Source organism: Amyelois transitella, chromosome 29 (genome assembly GCF_032362555.1).
Source record: "Amyelois transitella isolate CPQ chromosome 29, ilAmyTran1.1, whole genome shotgun sequence".
Lineage (NCBI taxonomy): Eukaryota > Metazoa > Arthropoda > Insecta > Lepidoptera > Pyralidae > Amyelois > Amyelois transitella.
This window is the reverse complement of record NC_083532.1, coordinates 840,744-868,056: the sequence shown is the minus strand read 5'-3', so window position 1 is coordinate 868,056 and position 27,313 is coordinate 840,744. Positions and strand designations below refer to the sequence as shown.

At 37.3% G+C, this 27,313-nt stretch overlaps 2 protein-coding genes across 2 annotated transcripts; one reads left to right on the top strand and one right to left on the bottom strand.

Moving 5' to 3' along the window:
* Positions 1-165: 165 nt before the first annotated feature.
* On the bottom strand, positions 166-25,560 carry LOC106139858 (angiotensin-converting enzyme). The gene is made up of 17 exons (XM_060952581.1): positions 25,480-25,560; positions 19,716-19,792; positions 13,599-13,733; positions 12,285-12,369; positions 11,231-11,353; positions 9,910-10,147; positions 9,055-9,246; positions 8,454-8,568; positions 7,826-7,978; positions 6,007-6,131; positions 5,678-5,762; positions 4,859-4,952; positions 3,694-3,768; positions 3,099-3,173; positions 1,625-1,758; positions 748-846; positions 166-340 (listed from the first exon to the last, which is right to left on the bottom strand). The coding sequence occupies exons 1-17, from the start codon at positions 25,558-25,560 to the stop codon at positions 166-168; spliced, it is 2,061 nt and encodes a 686-aa protein (XP_060808564.1).
* LOC132903766 (uncharacterized) lies at positions 14,456-18,293 on the top strand. The gene is made up of 2 exons (XM_060952802.1): positions 14,456-16,790; positions 18,005-18,293. The coding sequence occupies exons 1-2, from the start codon at positions 14,891-14,893 to the stop codon at positions 18,247-18,249; spliced, it is 2,145 nt and encodes a 714-aa protein (XP_060808785.1). The 5' UTR covers positions 14,456-14,890; the 3' UTR covers positions 18,250-18,293.
* Positions 25,561-27,313: the final 1,753 nt, after the last annotated feature.

Genomic DNA, 27,313 nt, shown 5'->3' with positions numbered 1-27,313 from the left:
AGTGCTCCTGTTCTTTTTTGTATCGGTACCGGGAACCACACGGCACTCAAAATTACTGCCCCGCAGGGGTGGACAGAGCCTACATCTTTCCACTTGCCATAAACCCTCACACTTTATTCATATCAATTCTTAAAAGGCAATAAAACAACATTAAAACTATACACTTTAATACAAGTTCAACATGAGTGACAGTGAGATTACGACCACAGACCCCAGGTTCGAAGCCGAGGCGCCGCGTTGCGGGGCGAACAGAGCCACATCGTGGTAGTTAGAGTTCCATCCAATGAGGTTCTCATCTCGGTTCTGGACGCGCAGCCAAAGTTCCAGAGGTCTGAAGTACCTGACGAACAGATAAACGTGAGAATAAAGAGATTAGAAATAAAAGGGATTTCTTTTGAAATAAGTAGCACCTTTGTACTAGAATTAATGTAATAAATGCTCCTGTATATAATTTTGTGTACATAAATAAATAAATAAATAAAAATAAACAATTTTATATGTATGCAACTAGTGTAGTGTAGCTATAAAGTCATTTTAGAAGCTTCAATTATATCATTTAACTAGCTGTGCCCGCGACTTCGTCCGCGTGGAATTGTTATTTTAGGCATCATTGAAGCCCTCAAGGATGAATAATTTTCCCCGTTTTTTTTTCACATTTTTCATTATTTCTTCGCTCTTTATAGTTGCAGTGTGATGTTATATAGCCTACAACCTTCTTAAAATTAAGAACAAATACTAATAACTTACTTGACAATAGCTTCTGGAGAAATCTTGTTGGTTTTTCCTTTGGTCATCGTTCTGATTATATCCGATGCTGACTTCGAAGCACCAGCTTGCATTATCTCACTGGAAATTAGAATAAACATACATAAAATCACGCCTCTTTCCCGGAGGGGTAGGCAGAGACTACCACTTTCCACTTGCCACGATCTCTGCACACTTCCTTCGCTTCATCCACATTCATAACTCTCTTCATGCAAGCTCGGCGGTTTCGGGTACTTTTGACCTGACCCTTTACCAGGACCATTAGAATAAAAGAAGATTTAATATAGTTCCATAGGTATAATTTCAAAATTGCGATGCCCAACAGGGTTCATATTGTACCTACCTACTTATAAGTAGTAACTGTAATTCAAGTGTTGTACTTTACGTATACACATATAGTCACGTCTGTATCCCTTACGGGGTAGACAGGGCCCACAATCTTGAAAAGACTTGAAGGCCACGTTCAGCTGTATGGCTTAAAGATGGAATTAAGATTCAGATAGTGACAGGTTGCTACTCGTAGCTTGTCGCCTAAAATATGAATCCCATGTTTATAGACTTTCCCTTAGTCGCCTTTTACGACATCAAGGTATCACATATTGACGTCACATCACTTAGATCTAATAACTATATAACTAACTACTACTTACTGTATAAAACTTACTATATAAATAACTACCACTCTTTCTTATACATAGAATACTCGTACATATCATACATACATATCTTCAGCTACCTACATACCAAATTTCATGGTAATCGGTTCAGTAGTTTTTGCGTGAAAGAGTAACAAACATCCATACATCCATACAAACTTTCGCCTTTATAATAGTAGTAGGAAGGATAGTGTTTATATAACCTTAAAAGTCTTCCAGCTTCCCGGCTCCTGTAAACGTCACACTCGTGCAGATGGCCTGTGTGTCCTGACAGGGAACACATGTGGGAGTAGATCTGGAACTCCAGGATTGTGGCCAGGAAGTATTTCATGTATTCCTGGTGAGGGGCGGTCTTGGTTAAACATACAGCTCGTGCTGTGATGATTGATTTAGTTACGCGGTTTTTTTTTTAATTTATACAAATAGCCACCCGCCCCGGCTTCGCACGGGTGCAAAATTATAAATGTTATTATTATACATAAAAACCTTCCTCTTGAAGCACTCTACCTGTTACAAAAAACCGCATCAAAATCCGTTGCGTAATTTTAAAGATATAAGCATACAGACAAACAGACTAAAATAGCGACTTTGTTTTGTACTATGTAGTGATAAGGAACCTTTGACTTGGCACGTCTTTGTCTAAATTTGATTACTTTATAAAGATATACTTACATTAATTTAATAAATATATACGGGACAAATTACACGGATTGAGTTAGCCTCGAAGTAAGTTCGAGACTTGTGTTACGAGATACTAACTCGACGATACTATATTTTGTAATAAATACTTATATAGATAAACATCCAAGACCCGGCCAATCGGAAAAAGTTCGTCTCTCATCACGCCCTGGCCGGGATTCGAACCCGGGACCTCCGGTGTCACAGACAAGCGTACTATCGCTGCGCCACAGAGGCCTAGCAATAAAAGAATATCCATTTCAATGATTTTAGACAGCTTGAGAGTAAACCACGTCGTAAATAAATAAACGTATAGTTATTTATTTATGTATTTTATTTATTTACTAGCTGTGCCCATATTAGTATAGACTAGCTGTTCCCGCGACTTCGTCCGCGTGGAATAGTTATTTTGGGCATCATTGAAGCTCTCAAGGATGAATAATATAACCCGTCTTTTTTCACATATTCCATTATTTCTTTGCTCCTTATAGTTGCAGCGTGATGTTATATAGCCTAAAGCCTTCCTCGATAAATGGTCTATTCAACGCAAAAAGAATTAAGAATTTTTCAATTCGAAACAGTAATACATACATACATATAATCACGTCTATATCCCTTGCGGGGTAGACAGAGCCAACAGCCTTGAAAAGACTGAATGGTCACGTTCAGCTGTTTGGCTTAACGATAGAATTGAGATTCAAGTAGTGACAGGTTGCTAGCCCATCGCCTAAAAAAGAATCCCAAGTTTGTAAGCCTACCCCTTAGTCGCCTTTTACGACATCCATGGGAAAGAGATGGAGTGGTCCTATTTTTTTTATATTGGTGCCGGGAACCACACTGCACATATTTTATAATTAATACTTATTACATATATACATATGGTCACGTCTATATCCCTTGCGGGGTAGGCAGAGCCAACAGTCTTTAAAAGACTGAATGGCCACGTTCAGCTATTTGGCTTAATACTTATTACAACCAAATTATAAAATAAATACTGACTTGGTCAGCGATAACATGGTATTTAGATCCAGGGTCAAAGTCGCCTTCGCTTCTAGGCATGGGTGGTATCACTCCCTGTGAAATAATAAGATATATTAGATAGTTGACTGTAAGATAATGCTTATAGAAAAATGCAAATATGCAGAGATCGTGGCAAGTGGAAAGAGGTAGTCTCTGCCTACCCCTCCGGGAAAGAGGCGTGATTTTATGTATGTACTTATGTATGTAAGATAATATGCTTCTAGCATTAAGTCCGCTAATAATGCTATACATTTGTATTTTGTACAATGAAGTTTAAATAACATACATACATACATATGATCACGTCTTTATCCCTTGCGGGGTAGACAGAGCCAACAGTCTTGAAAAGACTGATAGGCCACGTTCAGCTGTTTGGCTTAATGATAGAATTGAGATTTAAATAGTGACAGGTTGCTAGCCCATCGCCTAAAAGAAGAATCCCAAGTTTATAAGCCTATTCCTTAGTCGCCTTTTACGACATCCATGGGATGGAGAGATCCTATTCCTTTTTTTATTGGTGCTGGGAACCACACGGCACAAAATAAATAAATAAATAAATAAATAATGTTTCAACCTGATATCTTAGTTTCATTTGCCACCATCGAGAGTTCATATTTTGTACGCCATCTTCAAATATCGACCATCTCCACTGAAATAAATGAATAAATTAAAGTTAATATATATAATAACGAGCTGTGCCCGCGACTTCGTCAGCGTGGAATAGTTATTTTGGGCATCATTGATTGAAGCCTTCAATAGTATAAATACTTAGTTTTCCCCGTTTTTTTTTTACACATTTTCCATTATTTCTTTGCTCCTTATAGTTGCAGCGTGATGTTTTATAGCCTAAAGCCTGCCTCGATAAATGGTATATTAAACCAGTAGTTCCTGAGATAAGCGCGTTCAAACAAACAAACTATTCAGCTTTATGATATTAGTATAGATTGTTTAGCTTAATACTGTCACGGCTATGCATCAAGGTGATTACAATTTTAAAAAAACATTAATTATAAGATTTTTGATTCTATCACCACTCTGGAGAGGAGCCCGGGGTACGCCTCTGACCATGGACCCTGGATTGTGTGAGTCAGGTTTTCACACGAAGCGACTCCCGTCCGACCTCCGCGACCTTTGCAGGGGAACCTAACCCGTATTGGATCCATGGTCACACATCCAGTTACCTGAACGTGCAGGTTTCCTCACGATGTTTTCCCTCACCGTAAGAGAATTAGTTAGTATTCAAACTAATGTTCATAACTTTTGAAAATAGTCATTGGTATATGACCGAGGTGGGATTTGAACCTGTCCTATTCTGTGCAACACGCATTTTAAGCGGGCATCTCACCAATTCGACCACCGACGCTGATAAAGAATTTTTCAATTCGAACCAGTAGTACATACATACATACATGAAATCACGTCTGTATCCCTTGCGGGGTAGACAGAGCCAACAGTCTTGAAAAGACTGAATGGCCACGTTCAGCTCTTTAGCTTAATAAGAATTGAGATTCAAATAGTGACAGGTTGCTAACCCATCGCCTAAAAGAATAATCACAAGTTTTTTTTTTTTGGACAAATTACACAAATTGAGTTAGTCTCGAAGCTTATAAGCCTGTCGCCTTTTACGACATCCATGGGAAAGAGATGGAGAGGTCCTATTCTTTTTTTTTATATATTGGTGCCGGGAACCACACGGCATTTACTTTTTTGGAGAATGTTTTTGACGGAATCAGACTTACCTGGTCCACCATGAACGCGAACGGAAGATACGCTATTTTCTCCAAAGCCATTGTCATGAGGAAGTTCATGCTCACTTCGTAAGGGTCGTGGGTTCTGGTGGAATGGTACACACGGTAAAGTTTATAATAAGAACTTAAATTTCCAAGAATGTTGTCAAGTCAAAATTAAGATTAGATTATTAATATTATTTAACTAATATTATTTCGTATTGAAATAAGTAGTTCTACATTTATTCATGTTTTTTTAATGTAGACAAAGTGCATTCGTCCACGATTTAGATTTAAGAGATCTATATTTGTTAATTGATGTCCGGTGAAAACGCTGCAGTGTAGTTTCTTCGGCACTTATTATACACATGCACTTTGGAAGCGGACAAGTTTGATACCTTGTATTGATAGATTTAAGTGATGTGACGTCAAAAAGTAATCTTATTGACGTCACATCACTTAAATCTAATTATAACTTAGTAGTTAGTTTAGTTTAGTTGTGTCCAATTTTGAAAATAAATCTATTCTATTCTACATACATACCTACATACATATAATCACGTCTATATCCCTTGCGGGGTAGACAGAGCCAACAGTCTTGTAAAGACTGATACGGCCACGTTCAGCTATTTGGCTTTAATATAGAATTGAGATTCAAATAGTGACAGGTTGCTAGCCCATCGCCTAAAAGGAGAATCCCAATTTTATAAGCCTACCCCTTAGTCGCCTTTCACGACATCCACGGGAGAGAGATGGAGTGGTCCTATTCTTTTTTCAATTGGTGCCGGGAACCACACGGCATTTATTATTCCATTCTATTCTATTACTTACTTGTTCTGGTACAGTCCAAGCCTCTGTAAGTGTGGTAAGTTGTAAACAGATAACGTTGCAGCGTTGGCTACGGCCTCGTGGAACGCTGGAACAATATTTATTTACTTACTTTCTTACATACATACGTGTATGCATGCATACATGCATACATACATGCATGCATGCGTACATGCATACATGCATACATGCAAAACTTAAAATAAAAAGAAATTCAGTACAAGGGCACTACTTATTTCTAGAGAAATTTTAGTTATGTTAGTAAAGTCTTGTATTCCCGGGTTGACACTTAGTTTACCAGGGTGTGCGGGATAGATAGACCTAAAGAATACCTGGGTTGGCTCCGTCGCGGAACATCTGCGGCTGGTCGGCGTACTGAAGGTAATACTGTATGTGGGCCATCTCGTGGTGAGTTGAAATCAGATCCTGCATCGTTACTTCTGTGCATTGTTTTATCCTGAAATGTATTATTTATTTATTTATTCATTCATTCATTCATTCATTCATTCATTCATTCATTCATTCATTCATTTATTTATTTATTTATTTATTAAGGTACACCAACAGTATTTACTTACTACATTCTTAACAAAGATACATACATACATACATATGGTCACGTCTATATCCCTTGTGGGGTAGACAGAGCCAACAGTCTTAAAAAGACTGATCGGCCACGTTCAGCTATTTGGCTTAATGATAGAATTGAGATCCAAATAGTGACAGGTTGCTAGCCCATCGCCTAAAAAAGGAATCCCAAGTTTGTAAGCCTATCCCTTAGCCTATCTTAACAAAGATACACAAATATAAGTCCCAAAGTAAACACAAATAACAGGTATACACAACATTTACCAAAGATATCAAATGACTAACCCATTTAAAAGTATGATGCTTGAGTTGTGATTAACAATCCCTGATATGTTTTAGCAACTTCTGTTTAAGGACATTAAACATATGATTACGTATTTATCCTTTGCGTGGTAGACAGAGCCAACAGTCTTGAAAAGACTGAAAGGCCACGTTCAGCTGTGTGGCTTTATGATGGCATTGAGATTCAAATAGTGACAGGTTGCTAGCCATCCATCCATGGGAAAGAGGAGTGGTCTTCTTTTTATTAGTGTCGGGAACCATAAGGCATAAATTAGTTTTTCTTAAATCGCTTGTTGTATATTATATTTTTTTTGATTAAACAAATAGGTATATAGAAGTTTTTTCATTCTTTAAGCCATGTTTCTGCTACAAGCTGAATGTGGCCTATCAGTCTATAAGACTGTTGGCTCTATCTGCCCCACAATGGATATAGACGTGACTACACGTATATATATGTAAGAAATACTACTAATTGCCCATTTGAACAACAACTTTAAATAATTTTGATAACATACGTAAAATAAGAATATTGAAATAGTAATTAGTACTGATGATAATGATTTACATACGTACATACATACTTACATACATATGGTCACGTCTATATCCCTTGCGGGGTAGACAGAGCCAACAGTCTTGATTAGACTGAATGGCCACATTCAGCTATTTGGCTTAATGATAGAATTGAGATAATGATTAAATGTAAATAATGATTTAGGTACCAAGTTAACAAACCTATAATCGATCCTATTACAGAAATCCCAGGCGCTAGCGGTGCATTGGACACTGCGTTGCGGAGGTCTCACCAGCATTAACCCCCGCAAGACTGTTGGCTCTGTCTACCCCGCGAGGGATATAGACGTGACCATACGCATGTAAGTACTGATGATAATGATTTAGGTACCAAGTTAACAAACCTATAATCGATCCTATTACAGAAATCCCAGGCGCTAGCGGTGCATTGGACACTGCGTTGCGGAGGTCTCACCAGCATGGACCCTCGCCAGACTGTTGGCTCTGTCTACCCCGCAAGGGATATAGACGTGACCATATGTATGTAAGTACTGATGATAATGATTTAGGTACCAAGTTAACAAACCTATAATCGATCCTATTACAGAAATCCCAGGCGCTAGCGGTGCATTGGACACTGCGTTGCGGGGGTCTCACCAGCATGGACCCTCGCCAGACTGTTGGCTCTGTCTACCCCGCAAGGGATATAGACGTGACCATATGTATGTAAGTACTGATGATAATGATTTAGGTACCAAGTTAACAAACCTATAATCGATCCTATTACAGAAATCCCAGGCGCTAGCGGTGCATTGGACACTGCGTTGCGGGGGTCTCACCAGCATGGACCCTCGCCAGAACTCCGGCGGCACTGGTTTCAGTCCCATCGACGTGTAGAACTCTTCGGCCATTTGGAACATTCTGGAGAGTTTGTTGTTATGAATGATACTTATCAAAATTTACGTTAAATTAAATAAGAACGGACAATGTTGTTGAAAAGGGGTGATTTTTGTTATGTTTTTAATATAAATTCTGTCATGTTTTATAATAATTTTTTTCTGAAATATGAGTGCGTTTCAAGTGACTATATATACCTTGAAAGTTCATTGCCTGATCACCCTTCAACCACCTCGAAAAATTGTAAATTATGAAGTAATCTACGTTATACAATATTGTTAATAAATATTGTTTAATGTATTTAATTTAAAATTATGTATACAATTAATTATACAATCCAAATATTACGGTTCTACTCAAGAGAGCCATACGTGTGACATATCATCCAAGTAAACATTACGATTTTAACGAAAGATAATTATCTTATATCCAAAATTATACGTTATTCATAGCCTAAAGGTTAATATTAACCCAAAACATACCTTAATACATGACATACCTTAATGGTGTGAAACCCTGACGTAGCATTTCAGCTGTTACATCCAGGTTAGGGGACTGGGGGAAGGGCATCACAAGATCCATGATGGATTTCCAGTTTTGTGCCCACATGTTTCCTAAAACCGCAAATGAAACTGAGTAAAACCTTTTTTAAAAAACCATTATAGAAAGAAAACGTTATATTGATAAACTTATAGATCCATTCAGAATTTAATTATCATGAACAGATTTTCAAATAAGAAGTTATTAATATACAAATTATATGCTCGTTTTTTAAAATTTTATTCATCTTTATAGTACAACAGATTCATCATCATCTCTTACTTATGTGAATAATATTATGTATGTTTATCTATATTCTTATTTATATATGTATATAAACATTAGTATATTTTTTCACTCTTGTATTAACACTGTATTATTTATCTGTTTGCTATTTTGCAAAGGTTAACTGGTAGGGAATGCCACAAGCATTAAGTTAATTAATAAATAGATAAAGTTAGGGCTAAAATCTTTAAGAAAGAAGCAATCAGGTAAGAAATCAGGAGTACATTATTAACGAACAAAATAATCTCAATAATTTTTAATTAGAAGTATGTTACCCAATAAATGTGCTGGTATAGGCCCATCGGACCTCACACTGGTCTCCCCATATCTTTGCAACAATCGTCTCCTGACATACGTGAACAGTTGCTTGTAAAGTGGCGCCACTTGGTTGTAAATCTCCTCTACCGTCGAACGGAACGACGGGTCGTCGTATGCGGATCTCATTTGATCTCCTGCGTCGTTGTAACCTGAGTAATTGAGAGAATTAATATGAGATAAGTATTACCTTAAAAATAAATTAAAATTAACTAGAAAATCAATTTTTTTGAAGTGGAAATTAACGGCAGTGTTAATAGAATAGGACAACTCTATCTCTTTCCCATGGATGTCGTTAAAAGCAACTAAGGGATATTATTCTTTTAGGGGACGGGCTAACAACCTGTAACTATATGAATCTCAATTCTATCATAAAGCCAAACAGCTGATCGTGGCCTTACAGTCCTTTCAAGACTGTTGGCTCTGTCTACCCCGCAAGGGATATAGACGTGATTTTATGTATGTATATGTACATATGGTAGACAGATAGCACCTATCCATTTTTGTTTTCAGTAAGTCTTAAACTACGGTTATTTATAATGTTATCAATGTTTCTACATTCATTCACGTTTTTTAATGTAGAAAATGTGCATTCGTCCATGATTTAGATTTAAGAGATCCATATTTGTATATCAAATTGACGTCCGATGAAAATACTGCAGTGTAGTTTGTTCCGCCACTTCTTCTACACATGCGCTTTGGAAGCGGTAGTAGATATAATCAGATTTAAGTGATGTGACATCTATAAGTGATACCTTGTATCCAATTTTGAGAATAAATCTATTCTATTCTTATTTTGTTAATTTCTGACTCACCCGTCGCCACAGCAGCCTGATTGGCCAACTGCACGTATCTCATGAACCTGTTCTTCAATTTAGGTCCAGTCTGGTCTCTGAAGCTCTTCCAGACGTAGATCAGCTCGCTCTCAATTCTGGAATGGGCTAGAATTCTAGATATTTCTGGGTCTAGCTGCATGTCACAGTAGTTGGGGAAGTCTGAAGGCTCTTGAGTTGGTTGGTAATGTTGGAACGGTTGATTGGTCAATTGGTAAGCCTGAAATTTATAAAATGTTTTAATTAAGAAGAATCTGGAAGGTAGAATCTTATAACGTAGAATGAAATAACAAATACTAAATATTTGATAAATAAATATTTGACGGCCTCGGTGGCGCAGCGGTAGTACGCTTGTCTGTGACATCGGAGGTCCCGGGTTCGAATCCCGACCAGAGCATGATGAGAAAAGAACTTTTTCTGATTGGCCTGGGTCGTGGATGTTCTTTATAAGTATCTCTTATAAAATATAATATCGTTGAGTTAGTATCACGTAACACAAGTCTCGAACTTACTTCGAGGCTAACTCAATCAGTGTAATTTACTACTAATTACACTTCTACTTAGAATTATAACTCAACGGTAATATGTTTTATAATTGTTTAAAAATGTAGTGTTTAATTTACACACTGGCCGCAAAAACAGAAAAGTAATAATTTTAAAAGATGAAAATGTACGATCGTCTTTTGTTATTTTTTCACACAATGATAAATGAAGACGCCATTAAAGTTTATTTATTTATTTTATTTATTTAAACTTCATGCACGTAAAATGTACAACAGGTGGACTTAATGCCACAAGGCATTCTCTGCCAGTCGAACCTTTGGACCAAAAGTTAGGGTTTCTTTAAGTTTTTATTATAGTTTTCTTTATTTTTACCAACACATAGTATTTTATTTTTATACCGGCTAATTATCTAGACAATAATATATATTTATAAAGATAACCCTCTAATGTGGATGAAAGAAAAAGAAAGAAGTATGCAGAGATCGTGGCAAGTGGAAAGATATAGTCTCTGTCTATCCTTTTGGAAAAAAAGGCGTGATGTTATGTATGTATTTGTAAACGTTCAAGACCCAGGCCAATAAAAAAAGATGACATACATGAGTTTTCCTTCATGACTTTACCGTGTTATTAAGTTCATAGGTGAAAATCCGACAATTTGATCATTCCGGCTACAAATTTAAATCCAAGCATCTGGCTTTCAAGATCCATGGTCAAAGGCATACCCCGGGCTCCTCTATAGAGAGGTGAGGATGATGCAACCGGAACTAAAACTAGGACCAAGAGTACTTAAGTTACCTACCTGATTAGGCTGATATTCTGGGTACGATACCCGCGGTATGTGAGGGTCGTAAGGTTTCTGCCCGTAAGGACAAATCTTTGCAGAGTTGTATATCTCCTTCATTTCCGATATCAGCTGTTGTATCTGGAATATAACAGGTTTAAATATACATACACTAGCTGTCCCGGCAAACGTTGTTTTGCCATATATATATATGATTTTTTAATAATTTCTAGTTGTGGATGAAGCGAAGAAAGTGTGCAGAGATCGCGGCAAATGGAAAGATGTAGTCTCTGCCTACCCCTCCGGGAAAGAGGCGTGATTTTATGTATGTACATATTTCTAGTTAAAAAAAATGTTAAGGGTGAACAACCCTTATCACTAAGGGGTAAGAAAAAAATTGATTTTGACCGATGATTCTCAGACTTACTGAATACGCTCACAAAATTCCATGAGAATCGGTCAAGCCGTTTCGGAGGAGTACGGGAACGAATATTGTGACACGAGAATTCTATATATATGATATCAGATAAATATACATGCCGTTTGATTTCCGGCACCAATAAAAAAAAGAATAGGACCATTTCGTCTTATTTCCATGGGTGTCGTAAAAGACGACTAAGGGATGGGAAGGGCAAGGCAGAAGAACTAACAGCTGCACGTGGCCTGTCACCCTTTACAGAATATCTATACTAATATTATAAAGCTGAAGAGTTTTTTTGTTTGAACGCGCTAATCTCAGGAACTACTGGTTCGAATTGAAAAATTATTTTTGAGTTGAACAGACCATTTATCGAGGAAGGCTTTAGGCTATATAACATCACGCTGTAATTCGCGAAGAAATAATGGAAAATGTGAAAAACGCGGGGAAAATTATTCATCCTAGAGGACTTCAATGATGTCCAAAATAACTATTCCACGCGGACGAAGTCGCGGGCGAAACTAGTTGTCTATAAAGGCTTGATTCTATGATATTGTATCGTTAATATCCAGTAACACAATCTCGAACTTACTTGGAGGCTAACTTAATCTGTGTAATCAGTCCCTTATATATTTATTTATTATGAATATTTACCTCAGTAAACTTATCATCAGGTAACGCCGCGCGACTTGACTGAACTATCTTCATCAGCTGTCTCCTGCTTTGGTGGTCAGGCAATCTGGATTAAGGATATTTAATTACTTACATTAAATGTCAATTACACCGCAAGGGATATAGACGTGACTGTATGTATGTGTGATAAATCTCAAGTAAATTAATTTATCATAACAATGTATTCACTCGGCCACATTTCTGTTCTAATTTTAAGATATTGTAAAATGTGACTAAGGGATGGGTGAATAAACGTGGGATTCTTCTTTTAGGCGATGGGCTAACAACCTGTCACTATTTGAATCTCAATTCTATCATTAAGTCAAACAGCTGAACGTGGCCATTCAGTCTTTTCAAGACTGTTGGCTCTGTCTACCCCGCAAGGGATATAGACGTGATTATATATCCTCTCCCCCCTGGACAGCGCTAGCGCTTAGACGTGTATAACTCGTGTTATTTTATTGATAAATTTAAAATAATTTCATAAATAAAATACAATATAAAAATACAAGAGCTACTAGGAGCCCATAAAGTGTGCATATCTATTAGTGAGTGTGAATGCGGAAGACCAACGGATACTGTCAACTTTCTACGTAGAACACAGTAAGCAAATCCAACCACATACCAGGCGCCCATAGCGCGCAGGAGCATTTCAACGAGCGCTCTGTTACATCAATTTATCATAACAATGTATTCTCTCGGTCACATTTCTATACAAATTCTAAGATATTGTAAAATGCGACTTAGGGATAGGCTTATAAATGTGGGATTCTTCTTTTAGGCGATGGGCTAGCAACCTGTCACTATTTGAATCTCAATTCTATCATTGAACCAAATAGCTGAACGTGGCCTACCAGCCTTTACAAGACTGTTGGCTATGTCTACCCCGCAAGGGATATAGACGAGATTATATGTATGTATGTATGCGACTAAGGGATAAGCTTACAAACTTGAGATTCTTCTTTTAGGCGATGGGCTAACAACCTGTCACTATTTGAATCTCAATTTATATAATTAAGTCAAACAGCTGAACGTGGCCCGTCATTCTTTTCGAAGACGTGATTATATGTATGTATGTATTATTATTAAGATATTGTAAAATGTGATTAAGAGATAGGTGAATAAACGTGGAATTCTTCTTTTAGGCGATGGGCTAGCAACCTGTCACTATTTGAATTTCAATTCTATCATTAAGCCAAACAGCTGAACGTGGCCTGTCAGTCTTTTCGAGACTGTTGGGTCTGTCTACTGCGCTAGATATAAAGACGTGATTATATGTATGTATGTTTATTAAACCTTGATGCGTCATAAGCAGCAGCCTTCCTCCACGACAGCCTCTCAAACTTGGAACTCAAAGCCAGTTCCTCCAGCATCCTCCGACGATTGTATTCCGTTATGTTCGTCACGAATTTCCATTGGGACATTGTTACCCTTGAAATAAAAACCCATAAATGAATCTATTTATTTATCTATAATCTATTTATATAGCCGTGTGGTTCCCGGCACCAATACAAAAAATTACAAGGACCACTCCATCTCTTTCCCATGGATGTTGTAAAAGGCGACTAAGGGATAGGCTTACTGTTTGCGCCAATTAATTATCTGTGCGCAATTTCCATAGTAAAAAAAAAAAGAAGAAAAATCTTTCCGCCTTTTTTTGAACGTTTTTCCGAATACACATCTTTTTATCGAGTCCAAAGTTTTATTTCGTCAAAAATTATAATTCAGGACTAGTTGTCCTCATCATGGTCCTTCGAGCCGGATGAATAATTAATGTGGATCAGCGTTAATATGAACAATTTCAGTAAATTTGACGATTATTAATGCCACCGGACTCGAGGCGGCATTACTACCTAAAGGAAAATTCTGCAGATGACGGAGTACATTTATATGGTGTTAAGTAGTAATATTATATTTAAATAACTAACCCAACACTCGAACAGGTATTGTTAAGTGTGTTAATTAAGGATTTTATAAGGTTAGTACTATTTATTACACTTTATGTTTGGTAATACCTAGCATCTTTTTCCATTGTTTTTTACGTAATATTTGCTATAATTATATCCAAATTATACTTAATTAAATAGGTATAGGAAGCATTGTTATTTCATTATTTGGATATATTATTTGTTATTTAAGCAAATTCTTTTATTATTCACGTAAAATAAAGGTGGGTAGGTCAATTTATTGTTACTAAGTCATCATCGCAGGTGTATCATAGGAACCTAGGTAGGTCAATTTTTGTTGCCGTCGTGTATGAATTTGTTATTTCGGATTAATGAGCCTATTTTATTTATGGTGATGTACTTATGTTCAATGCAAAGTAATTAATTAACTTCATAGTTTATTTTTGCAACGAAAATCACTAAGGCCCTTGTTATCATTTAATAGACAGTAAAGTTTGTTTTATTTTAATTTATCGACACATTCATTTTCAATTAATGCTTTTTGTTATTTTAATTGTCGACAAATTATTGTTAGATAATTAACGCATTAAATTGGTAGGCATAACTGTATCTTTACTTTAAATATCGTTTGTTTATATTTTCATTGTAAACATTTCAGGTTGACCACATTCGTTTCCCAATATGTCTGAAGAGAAGGAACTTGTTAAAAAACGAGGTAGTTTTAAGGGACGTTTGACGTTATTCATCAATTACCTGGATGGGTTGCCAGAATCTGATGAACAGTTAGACAGTTGTACGGTCAGGGAATTGCAATTACGGATGGGGAAGATCGAAAGTATGTATGAACTTTACAATGAGGTACAGTTACGTTTAGAATGTTTAGCTGACGATATCAATTTTCGATTGACCGAACGAGCTGAGTTCGAGTCTTTGTATTACAACTCACTGTCTAGGGCACAGGACTTACTATGTAAGTACAATAATGATAAAGAATCGGTAAGTAGTGATAAAACTACCCGTATTAGTCAACGTAAGCCTGTTAGGTTGCCCACCATACAGCTCCCAAAGTTCAACGGGACCTATAGCAATTGGTTGGAATTCCGTGACACTTTTATCAGCCTTATTCATTGTAATGACGAAATAGACCAAATTAATAAATTCCATTACTTGCGAGCGTCTTTGGAGGGATCTGCTGCTGTTGTAATTCATGCCGTTGAGTTTTCAGCCGGAAATTACGACATAGCTTGGAAATTGATATGTGATCGTTTTGACAATAAAAGATTATTGGTGCAGAATCATTTATCCTCCTTATTTAATTTAAACACTATAGTCAAAGAGTCATCTTTTGTCTTAAAAGATTTAATTGATCAACTTAATAAAAATCTACGTGCATTGGAGTCACTAGGTGAGCCTGTGAAACACTGGGACACTTTATTAATATATATAGTGACTTGTAAATTACCTCAGCAAACATTGCGTGAGTGGGAGGATCATAAGGATCGCATAGATAAGGATATAGTAATTACATTTAGTACATTCCTACAATTCATTCGCACGCGCTCTGACTTATTGGAAACCTTAGAGTTAGCGCGAGCTCGCAATAATGCTTCTCCCTCTAAGCATAGTACAGGTAGGATACAATCTATGCTTGTTGCTCAGAATCCCAATAATAATAATTTAAATAATAAGTTGTGTCCGCACTGTAAGTCGGATCACTTATTAAGTAGTTGTTCACAATTCCTTGCGCTTAGTGTAGACGCCCGTTACAAGTTAATGCCTAACTATAAAGTTTGTTATAATTGTTTTCGTGTTGGTCATTTCGCCAATCGTTGTAAAAGGCCAGGTTGCAAATTGTGTAAACGCCGTCACAATATATTGTTGCATTTGACGGATAATAAGCGTGTTTCTAATTCTTGCAATAATAATGATAATAAAAATACATCACGAGATAGCTCATTTGTTTCCATGCCTTCGTTACCGCCCGCTGACGCTGGGACAAGCACTGATGCGAGTGCAAATAATTTAACTTTGTCTGCGGATCTCAGTTCGTCTTGTGGTGATAACGGTGAACACCGCGGTGGTGTTTTGTTGTCTACCGCTCTCATCAAGTTATGTGATCAGAACGATCGTGAGCACATAGTGCGCGCCCTGCTTGATAGTGGTAGTACTTCATCATTTATGACAGAACGCTTATGTACTCGGCTCAATTTGAATACAAGTCATGTTAATGGTTCAGTCTATGGCATAAATAACGTGAGTTCGCACGTAGGCAAAATTTGTCAGGTAAAGATGACGTCTTTATACAACTCTTATACTGCAAAGTTGAGTTGTTTTATTTTGCCATCATTAATGAGTGTTATGCCTTGTCGCGAAATCGACATTTTAGACTTGAATATTCCAGATAACATATTTTTAGCGGACCCCACATTTAATAAGCCGTCAGAAGTAGATATATTAATAGGTGCTGATCTCTTCTGGGACTTGGTCGGGTCACAGAGAATTAGACTAGGTGTAGGTAAGCCGGTACTGTGTGACACGTTACTAGGCTGGATAGTTTCCGGTCCTGTTACTTATAATCCAGGTAAGCGTAGGTCAAATGATATTTCTTGTAATTTTACTCAGACAGATTCCTCTTTTAATAATGATTTTAATAAAATTCACAATGATTTAGTAAAGTTTTGGAATCTGGAAGAGATAAACCCTCCATTCTCTCATTATTCACCTGAAGAAAGGTTATGTGAGGAACATTTTTTGAAAAATACGACACGTTTAGAAGATGGTCATTTTTGTGTTCGTATTCCAATGAAGCAAAGTCCTTCTATGTTAGGAGACTCATTCCAAAGGGCATCTAAATGTTTTTATTCTCTAGAACGTAGACTGAAATCAAAGTCAAGTTTATTTCTGGACTGACTCCACCATAGTATTGGGTTGGTTGCAGATGTTGCCTGCTAAGCTTCAGCCATTTGTACGCAATCGCGTTGCTGAAGTTTTAGACAAGGCGGGCACTGCACATGGAGACACGTCCCAACCGATCATAATCCTGCAGACCTAATATCTCGTGGTGTGGATATTAGTGTTCTAAAATCTTTAGACTTATGGTGGAGCGGTCCCAGCTTTCTAAAGCAACATAGTTCACATTGGCCTTCTCCATGTAAATCATTAGAGTTAAACGATCTGCCTGAAACTCGACCTTCTGTTTCTTTGAGCGCTACTATTCGTAATGATAGTCTAAGTTACACTCTTATAGATTTTAGTAGATTTTCAAATTATTTAAGGCTTATCCGCACTGTAGGTACTGTTTCAAAATTTATTAAAATGTGAAGAAAAAAGCCTACAGCTAGTAAATTTCTGTCACAAGATGATTTGCAGGATGCACTAAATGTTGTCATTATCCAAAGTCAAAAAGAATCATTTCCTGAGTATGAAATGCTTTCTGGTAATCGTAAATTGCTAAATAAAAGCGCCCTTATTAAATTTAATGTATTTCTTGATGATAATAAAATAATGCGTGTTGGAGGACGCTTAGTTAATTCCTTGTTTTGTTTTGAGAAAAAGCACCCTATTATTTTACAGTCCACTCATAAAACAAAAAATTACTTTTTGAATTTGAACATATAAGGTTAATGCATGCAGGCCCACAATTGATGTTGGCTTCTATTAGAGATTCGTACTGGCCTATAGGCGGACGAAATTTAGCGAGGAGTTGTTATCGTAAGTGTGTACGTTGCTGTCGCATATCAGGTAGAACAGTTAGTCCTATAATGGGCAATTTACCACAGCAGCGTCTCCTATCAGGCGGTTACCCCTTTCAGTGCACTGGTGTGGACTATGCTGGTCCCATCATGGCTGCTAGTCGGCAAGGTCGCGGATGTAAGCTGATAAAAGTGTACATTGCAATTTTTGTGTGTTTCACCACTAAAGCTATCCATTTGGAGTTGGTAAGTGACTTAACGAGTAATAAGTATTTACTAGCATTATTTCGATTTATTTCGCGAGAAAGCCCGATGATATTTATTACGATAACGGTACCTCATTCGTAGGGGCCTGCAATGAACTTTCGAAGTTTCTTAAAACTAATTGTAATTCCTTGAGCGAACAATTAGCTAATGATGGTCTCAAATTCCATTTTATCCCTGCGTATAGCCCTCATTACGGCGGTCTTTGGGAAGCGGGTGTCAAGTCAACAAAGTTCCACCTTAGGCGAGTGTTGGGAAATTGTAACCTTACGTTTGAAGAACTTAACACCACGTTAGTCCAGATTGAGGCAATATTAAATTCACGTCCACTGACGCCTCTGTCTTCCGATCCAGCAGATTGCACCCCATTGACTCCAGGACATTTTTTGATAGGCCGGCCTCTTACTTCACTTCCACGGCATGATATCAAGGACCATTCCACTGCTTCATTATCACGTTTCCAACGAATAGAGCAGCTACGCCAGCATTTTTGGGCTCGTTGGAGTAAGGAGTTCGTGTCTGAGTTGCAGCACAGAACCAAGTGGCAAAAGGGCAACGATACACTGAAGCTGGGAGCATTGGTCGTCGTAAAGGAAGATCATCTACCTCCTCTCAAATGGCGATTGGGGAGAGTCATTGCCGTCCATCCTGGATCAGATGGAATTGTTCGGGTGGCAGACATCACCACATCTGTTGGAGTCATACGAAGAGCTTTCAATAGGATTTGCCCTCTACCCGTCGACGCAGAGTTTGGTTGAAAGAGAGGCTTTCAACGCCCGGGGGCATGTTTGCGCCAATTAATTATCTGTGCGCAATTTCCATAGTAAAAAAAAAAAGAAGAAAAATCTTTCCGCCTTTTTTTGAACGTTTTTCCGAATACACATCTTTTTATCGAGTCCAAAGTTTTATTTCGTCAAAAATTATAATTCAGGACTAGTTGTCCTCATCACTTACAAACTTGGGATTCTTTTTTAAGCGACGGATGAGCGACCTGTCGCTATTTGAATCTCAATTCTATGATTAAGCCAAATAGCTGAACGTGGCCCATCAGTCTTTTCAAGACTGTCGGCTCTGTCTACCCCGCAAGAGATATAGACGTGACCATATGTATGTATGAATCTATTTATAAATAAAACAGCGAAATTAGTGGCTATTTTACTCGATAAATCGAGTCGAGCAAGTAACCGCGAGTTTGTATGTGATTTAATCAGCGCCATCTAGTGGCAACTTCATGGCACTAAAACTCTCTAACCCCTCAGGTATTTATTTATTTATTTATACTTTATTGCACAAAAAACAAAAATGTACAAAAGGCGGACTTAATGCCCATCAGGTATTAAGGGGCTCTATAAATATTTTCGCTCATTTAAGATCGTTTGTTTGTTTATAAACTCCTTTCTGCACATAAAAAGAAATGTAGGTACCTAATAAAAATTTAAAGTTACAGTCATTGGATTTAGATGAATATGTACAATGGCGGACTTATCCCAATCGGGATTTCTTCCAGTCAATCAATATCGTTCTTTCTTATTTGGAATTAATTTCTTTACCTGTAACACATTCCAGACGCCTCCCGGTCATATTCCCTCAGGAACTGCGTCGCTTCAGCCGCATTCGTGTTCACTCCCTGAATTATAAAAAAAAATATATATAAATATTTATTATTGATTTTCCTGCAAAGTTCCGGGGGTCAGATTGTCGTCGCTTGCTGTGGTCAAATTATTTATCCATAACATGACATGACATATCTATACTTATATTATATAGTAGAAGAGTTTGTTTTTTTAAGCGTTTAATCTCAGGAACTACTAGTTCGAATCGGAAAATTCTTTTTGCGTTGAATAGACCATTTATCGAGGAAGGCTTTAGGCCGTTTAGGCCATATAACATCACGCTGCAACTTTAAGGAGCAAAGAAATAATGGAATATGTGAACATGTCACTATTTGAATCTCAATTCCATCATACAGCGCGATAAGGTGAACGAGGCATTTCAGTCTTTTAAAGACTGTTGGCTCTGTTTACCCTGCAAGGGATATAGACGTGATTGTATCTATAATTAGTTAAAAACACGGATACTAGAACCATTTGGAAAATCTATAATAAGTGATAAAATGATACAGGAACCAATTGGAAAATCTAACATATTATATCCACCCTAAATGAAGAGTATTATCTTCGGAGAAGGGCCCAGTAAAGGTTTGACAAAGAACCGCTGAGTGCCCTACAAAATCGTAAACCTGTTAACTGTGTCACTTGTTCTCGTCACAAATAATTACCTCAACTAAATGTTGAATGAAGGGCCGTATCTATCTATCTATATAACTATCACAATTTATGTTTTGCATGAACCTCGTAAAGAATTGTAGTTTGATTTGAACCTACATCAAAATTCAGTGTTCTTGAAATGAACGATAGAAAATTCAAAAAGTACATTAAATATGAGCTTTGTAGAAAAGCCTAGTAGATACAGCACGGAGGATTATATTAATGACTATGCTGTGCCCACGACTTTGTCCGCGTAGAATAGTTATTTTGGGCATCATTGAAGCCCTCAATGATGAATAATATTACCCGTTTTTTTCACATTTTCCATTATTTCTTTGCTCCTTATAGTTGCAGCGTGATGTTGTATAGCCTGAAGCCTTACTCGATAAATGGCAAAAAGAAATTTTCAATTCCAACTAGTAGTTCCTGAGATAAGCGCGTTCAAACAAACAAACTCTTCAGCTTTATAATATTAATATAGATGACTATGACAGGTGTGAATAAACAAAAAAATGGAATAACTTTATTAAGGCATCATATCCATAAACGCAATAATTAAGGTAGCTGCCATACAAATCAAGTTCATGACGCGAACAAGAAACTGGGTTGTGACGTCACACTTGAGTAGCGTTTTGTAAAAGGCGTTTTGGACTCGTCCAAATAATGTGTTATGTTACTTCCTGTATCTCAGTTAGTTTATTGTTTATTGATGCCATTATTTGACCAATGTTTTAGTTGTTGTGAAACTAAATTATCACCAAAACAAAAAAAAAATTGTCATCTTGCCTATTCTTATTCTTTTCGGGACTTTTGGCTCTGTCTACCCCGTAAGGGATATAGACGTGTCTATATGTATGTATGCCTATTCTTAATGTTTGTTACAAACCTAAGTATTATAATTATGTTATTATATTTGTCTGTTTGTCACGCATGCGCATCTTGAAGGTTGAAACGACAATGAATACCTAATTGTAATACCCTCCATTTTAGTCCGGAGGATTTCCTGCCATTATTTTTCAGAGATCTTGCCTTCTTATTAAATTCATTTTCGTTTAACATAACATATAATCACGTATATATCCTCCGCGGGGTAGACAGAGTCACAGTCATCAAAAGACTGAAAGGTCAAGCTCGGCGACTTGAGATTGAAATAATGACAGGTTGCTAACCCATCGCCTAAAAGATGAACCCCAATTATATAAGCCTATCCCTTATTCGCCTTTAACGACATCCATGGGAAAGGGATGGAGTGGTCCAATTCTCTTTTATATTGGTGCCGGGAACCACACGGCACTTTGAGTAGAGTGTTGGGGATGACCAAAAAGGTTGGGTTTCAGAATATTTATTTATTTTTTATGTCATTTTTTGAATAGTGGTTTTTTTGGTTTCTCGTTTTGTCAGTGGAAAAGTAAAGACCGTATTTTTGCAATCACTTTATTTTATTTATTCCTGCCGCTTATTTAGGGGCATCTCTGGAACAAGGAGAGCTGCTGGTTTACCGGGCAAAACAAAGCTGAGGCGACATCTCTACGCCACTCGTCGGAACATCAAATCAAACAACTAATGTCAATCATCGCGAAGACATTGACGCGCTCAACCAATAGCAGCGAAAGAATCTAAGACGCGATTTCAAAGATTTCACGGATTGGAACTATATATACAACCTCGGACACAACATCGTCTGTCGCGCGGTTCCCCAGGCATAACACCTAGCCCGGCGGAAGATCTTCCCTTTGGTGGCGGTCGAGCCGAATCATCGCTCCCGCTACAAAGCCATAACATAGAGTTTAACACATTGCTTTTGCAGATTGTGTAAATCAATCATAGAAGCGGCCTATAAACATGAGATTCCTCTTGTAAGCGACGGGCTAGCAACCTGTCACTATTTGAATCTCAATTCCATCATTAAGCCAAGACTGTGGCCTCTGTCTATCCCGCAAGCGATAAAGACGTGCTTATATTTATGTATTTATGTTATCTAGTTTATTACGAGGTACGGTCATCAAAGTCTATCATTCACTGTGACTTTTACGACATACTTACCGACAAAATGAACAATAGCTATTATTGGTAAAACTTTCGCTCGTGACAGAATGCCTTTTGGGTAAAACCCTTTGCAAAATTTTGTAAATCTACTTAAGTAAAATGCGAAATTTTATGAACTCGAATAGAAAGAGTTTGAAGTAGTAGAGGGGTAGGCAGAGACAACATCTTTCCACTTGCCACGATCCCTGCATACTTCTTTCGCTTCATCCACATTCATACCTCTTTTCTTGCAAACTCGTCGGTTTCGGGTAATCTTGACCTGACTTTTTGCGAAGATAACGTAAAAAAAACACATTTTCCGTGAATTATAAGGACATATTGTAAGGATATTATAGTCTTTTATGAAGGGGAGCGATGATTCGGCTCGACCGCCACCAAAGGGAAGATCTTCCGCCAGGCTGGTGTGACGCCTGGGGAACCGCGCGACAGACGATGTTGAGTCGGAGGTTGTATTTATGCTCCAATCCGTGAAATCTTTGTTTGCGCGATTTAGATTCTTCGCTGCTATTGGCTGAGCGCGTCAATTTCTTCGCGATGATGGACAGCTGGTGTGTAACGTTAGTTATGTCGCCACGAGAGTAAACAATCTTGCTGCGTCTTTATTACATAATACCTTTTTCAAACATTCATTAATATAATCACGTCTATATCCCTTGCGGGGTCCTTAGTCGTCTTTCACGACCATTCATGATAAAAAGATGGAGGGTCCTATTCTAAGGTGCTAGGAACCACACGACACTTGTATACGCGCTGTATTGCAAAAGCAATACGGTGTGCAAGAAATTTGTGCCGTGTGGTTCCCGGCTGTGCCGTGTGGTTCCCGGCAGTGCCGTGTGGTTCCCGGCACCATTACAAAAAACAATAGGACCACTCCATCTCTTTCCCACGGATGTCGTAAAAGGCGACTAAGGGATAGGCTTATAAACTTGGGATTCTTCTATTAGGCGATGGGCTAGCAACCTGTCACTATTTGAATCTCAATTCTATCACAAAGCCAAACAGCTGAGCGTGGCCTATCAGTCTTTTCAAGACTGGTGGCTCTGTCTACCCCGCTAGGGATATAGACGTGATCCACCCGTTGCCTCCCTCAACCGTTAGCTGATGATTTTAGGTTACGTTTGTGTAAAAAGATTTTTTTTGACATTCGAGACCCAGACTGATGAAGACAGAAGTCTATAAAAGGCTGTAGCACAGACTTTCAGTCCTGTCGATTTTAAAACGATAGACAATTAACCTTCGTTTATGGCATCTGTGGCGCAGCGGTAGTGCGCTTGTCTGTGACACAGTAGGTCCCGGCTTCGAATCCCAGGGCATGATGAGAAAAGTAGTTTTACTGATTGGCCTGGATCTTGGATATATATCTAAGTAAGTGTTTATTTTTATAAAATATAGTATCGTTGAGTTAGTATCTCGTAACACAAGTCTCGAACTTACATCGAGGCTAACTCAATCTGTGTCATTTGTCCCGTGATTATATATTTATTTATTTTACCTTCAGAACAAGTTTAACCACACGACCTGGTTTCCATTGTTTTCTGTCACGGTTGTACTTCACTTAAAGATGTATGTTGATATGTTTTTTGCGTATGCGCATGTACCATGACGGGTTGACAAAATTTGGAGATGGGAGATGACTTTTTGAGATAATTAAAACAAAGGGAATTTTTGTTTTATTTGAATTACCTTGTAAGTAGTCTACCCCTTTCGGGAAAGCGGCTTGATTATAGATATGTTTGTATTATCTTGTGACTTTTGTATACATCCCACTAATATAATAAATGGGAAAGTTTGTGAGTATGTCAGGATGTCAGTATGGACGTTTGTTAGGTACTCTTTCACGCAAAAACTACTGAACCGAGTACGAAGAAATTTGGTATATACATAGGTAGCTGAAGATTCAGAATAACATATAGGCTACTTTTTATCCCGGAGTTCCCTCGGGATTGATAGGGTTTCCATGCGGACGAAGTCGCGGGCGGCCTCTAGTATTACATACAGTTACGACTATAGTAACTAAATCACAGTAACTCCAAAAGACTGTTTGTTGGCTGTAGTCTTGAAAAGAGAGTGAGTCCTACTCTAAAGTGTGGTTACCGACACTTTAGAAAAGTACCACTCCATCTCTTTCCCAAAGACATCGTAAGGGATAGGCTTATAAACTTTGAATTCTTCTTGTATAGGCGATGCGTTAGCAACCTGTCACTATTTGAATCTCAATTCTATCATTGAGCCATGCTGAACGTGGCGTTTCAGTGTTTTCAAGACTGTTGACTCTGTCTACCCCGCAAGGGATATAGACGTGAGTATGTATAAATGTATGTTTAGGGCGCATCGTAGGCTCCTCTCCAGAGGTAAGGATATTATAACGGGGGCCGGTGCCTACTTATAACTACGTGTAACCCATCACTATTTGAATCTAAATTCTATCATTAATCCATACTCACTGAACGTGGCATTTCAGTCTTTTCGTGACTGTTTGCTCTGTCTACCGTAAGGGAAAAAGACGTTTATAAGCCATTTCCCTTGATTGAATTTTACAATATATTTGGGAAGAAAAGTAGCAGATACACAAAAGTTTTTAAATTTTTATTCGCTGCTTTTTTTTATTCAGTGAATAACACAAGTTGCAGGCAAAGATATTTTTTTTTTATTCAAAAATGCCTGGACTGATTTTGATGATACTTAGTATAGGGACAGACAAAACCTTCAGTAGTAGGTAGGTATATCTATAAAGTTTATAAACATACTTAGGCTATAGGTACTTTATTACCGGAAATTACCATTTGAGAAGTCAATAAATTGAGTTAAGTGTTTTTCCTTCCATATGTCTTAGTTAACATTGTTAAGTAGTCGATTGATGCATCATTCACATGATACATTCCTTTCGTAGAAAAAGACGCATTAATTTTGATAAAATGCCGAGATCATGATAATGAATAGCTCAAGAGTAGTAATTAACATTCACAGATAAAATCAATTAGAATCATTATGATCAACTTACCATTCGGAAGTAATCTTGACAACATGCAAGCCTTGTGCAGAAAGCAAGTAAAAAGAACACACTTCCTTTGCTCCGTCCCATTTTAAAAAAGTAAAATTCAAATCATTTATTAATATTATTCAAATTGGCGCACTAAAATGTTTATAACGTACTATCACTTTCGTTTAAACAATACATTAGCGCTTGCAACGTTAATATTTGAATATTACATTAGAATTGCTAATTAGTTACGTAAAAGTAGCGCAATTGACTTTTTGGCGGTAATTTTTGACAGTTCAAACTTTTTTGTGATTAAAAAAATGATTTTATATTTTTTTAAATATGTCTACCATGTCGATGGAATTTTGTTTTACACTGAATATAGGTCGAATAGTTTTACATAACTGTCCCGCGGACTTTCTTGTCGACGACTGAAGGTATATTTCCGTTGCTTTTGTTTTCTGCATGGTTTGATGAACACGCGCATGATGTAGAAGGGGTCGGCACGAGCCAAGATATTCATGTCTTCGGAATTATCTTAAGTTTAAAGTACCTTTTAGAAGACGTTAAGTGCGTAATAAAAAAAAAGATTTATTTATCGAGAACAGCGTGAAATTCCCAATTTCATTAATTAACTGATAAGTTACGATTAATCTGTTAATTACCATGAATGAGGTCGGTTTTTTTTAATTCCTCAGTCTAAGTAGGTAAATTAATATTAAAAAGATCCGTTACTTACTACTTACTGATATTTACATACTGCGATTGTTTGTAACTATCAGTCTTGAAGAAGTATATATATATTATTAAACAATTCGAGAAATCCACTTACCATAACTGTAACTAAGGTACCTATGACCTATTTAATTTCATAATATTCTGGACTTACTTGTTGGTGTATTAATTTAGTGTGATAAGTGAGAATTTACTACCTTCTTTTTCCTCCTCGCTTTAGTCCCGGTTGCATCCTCACCACTCTGGAGAGGAGCCCGGGGTATGCCTTTGACCATGGATCCTGGATTGGGTGAGTCAGGTTTTTACACGAAGCGACTCCCATCTAACCTCAGCAACCTTTGCAGGGGAACCTAACCCGTATTGTATCGACCATGCGGTTACTCATCCAGTTGCCTGAACGTGCAGGTAACTTCACGACGGTTAGTATTCAAACTAATGTACGTAACTTTCGAAATAATCATTTATTTATTTATTTAAAATTTTTAATTAAATAAATAATAATTTATAATAATAAATTTAATTAATAATATATAATAATTTTTTTTAATTTATTCAAAATTATATACAGGAGCATTTATTACAGTAATTCTATTACAAAGGTTATTTTAAAAGAAATCTCTTCCAGTAGACCAATGAGAGGAGAGATGAGAATGCGATATGGCGTGTGCATAAATATCGTTTAACATATTAAACTAAAGATACATGCTAATACTTATATAAATAAACACGAAACAATTAAATAAATGACATTCAATTCAATAAATTTTTATTCAATCATTGGTACTTTTGAGAATTTCCTACATAAGTACCTAGTTACCTCAGTTTTGCATCTGAAGATATTTCCTAACATAATCTCCTGTGCATCTTCAAACTGAATGGCCATCGCGTGCGTAACTGCGACACAGTGTCCAAAGAATAGTGATGTAGAAACATACATACATACAAATAATCACGTCTATATCCCTTGCGGGGTAGACAGAGCCAACAGTCTTGTAGAGACTGATAGGCCACGTTCACCTATTTGGCTTTAAAATAGAATTGAGATTCAAATAGTGACAGATTGCTAGCCCATCGCCTAATAAAGAATCCCAAGTATGTAAGCCTATCCCTTAGTCGCCTT

Coding starts and splice junctions, on each gene's coding strand:
- LOC132903766 (XM_060952802.1), top strand. CDS start 14,891: ATGTCTGAAGAGAAGGAACTTGTTAAAAAACGAGGTAGTTTTAAGGGA. Junction 16,791..18,004: donor TCCTGTTACTTATAATCCAG/GTAAGCGTAGGT, acceptor GTCTCCTATCAG/GCGGTTACCCCTTTCAGTGC.
- LOC106139858 (XM_060952581.1), bottom strand. CDS start 25,560: ATGGGACGGAGCAAAGGAAGTGTGTTCTTTTTACTTGCTTTCTGCACA. Junction 11,354..12,284: donor CTGATGATAAGTTTACTGAG/GTAAATATTCAT, acceptor GTTATATTCCAG/ATACAACAGCTGATATCGGA. Junction 9,247..9,909: donor TCAGGCTGCTGTGGCGACGG/GTGAGTCAGAAA, acceptor TCAATTACTCAG/GTTACAACGACGCAGGAGAT.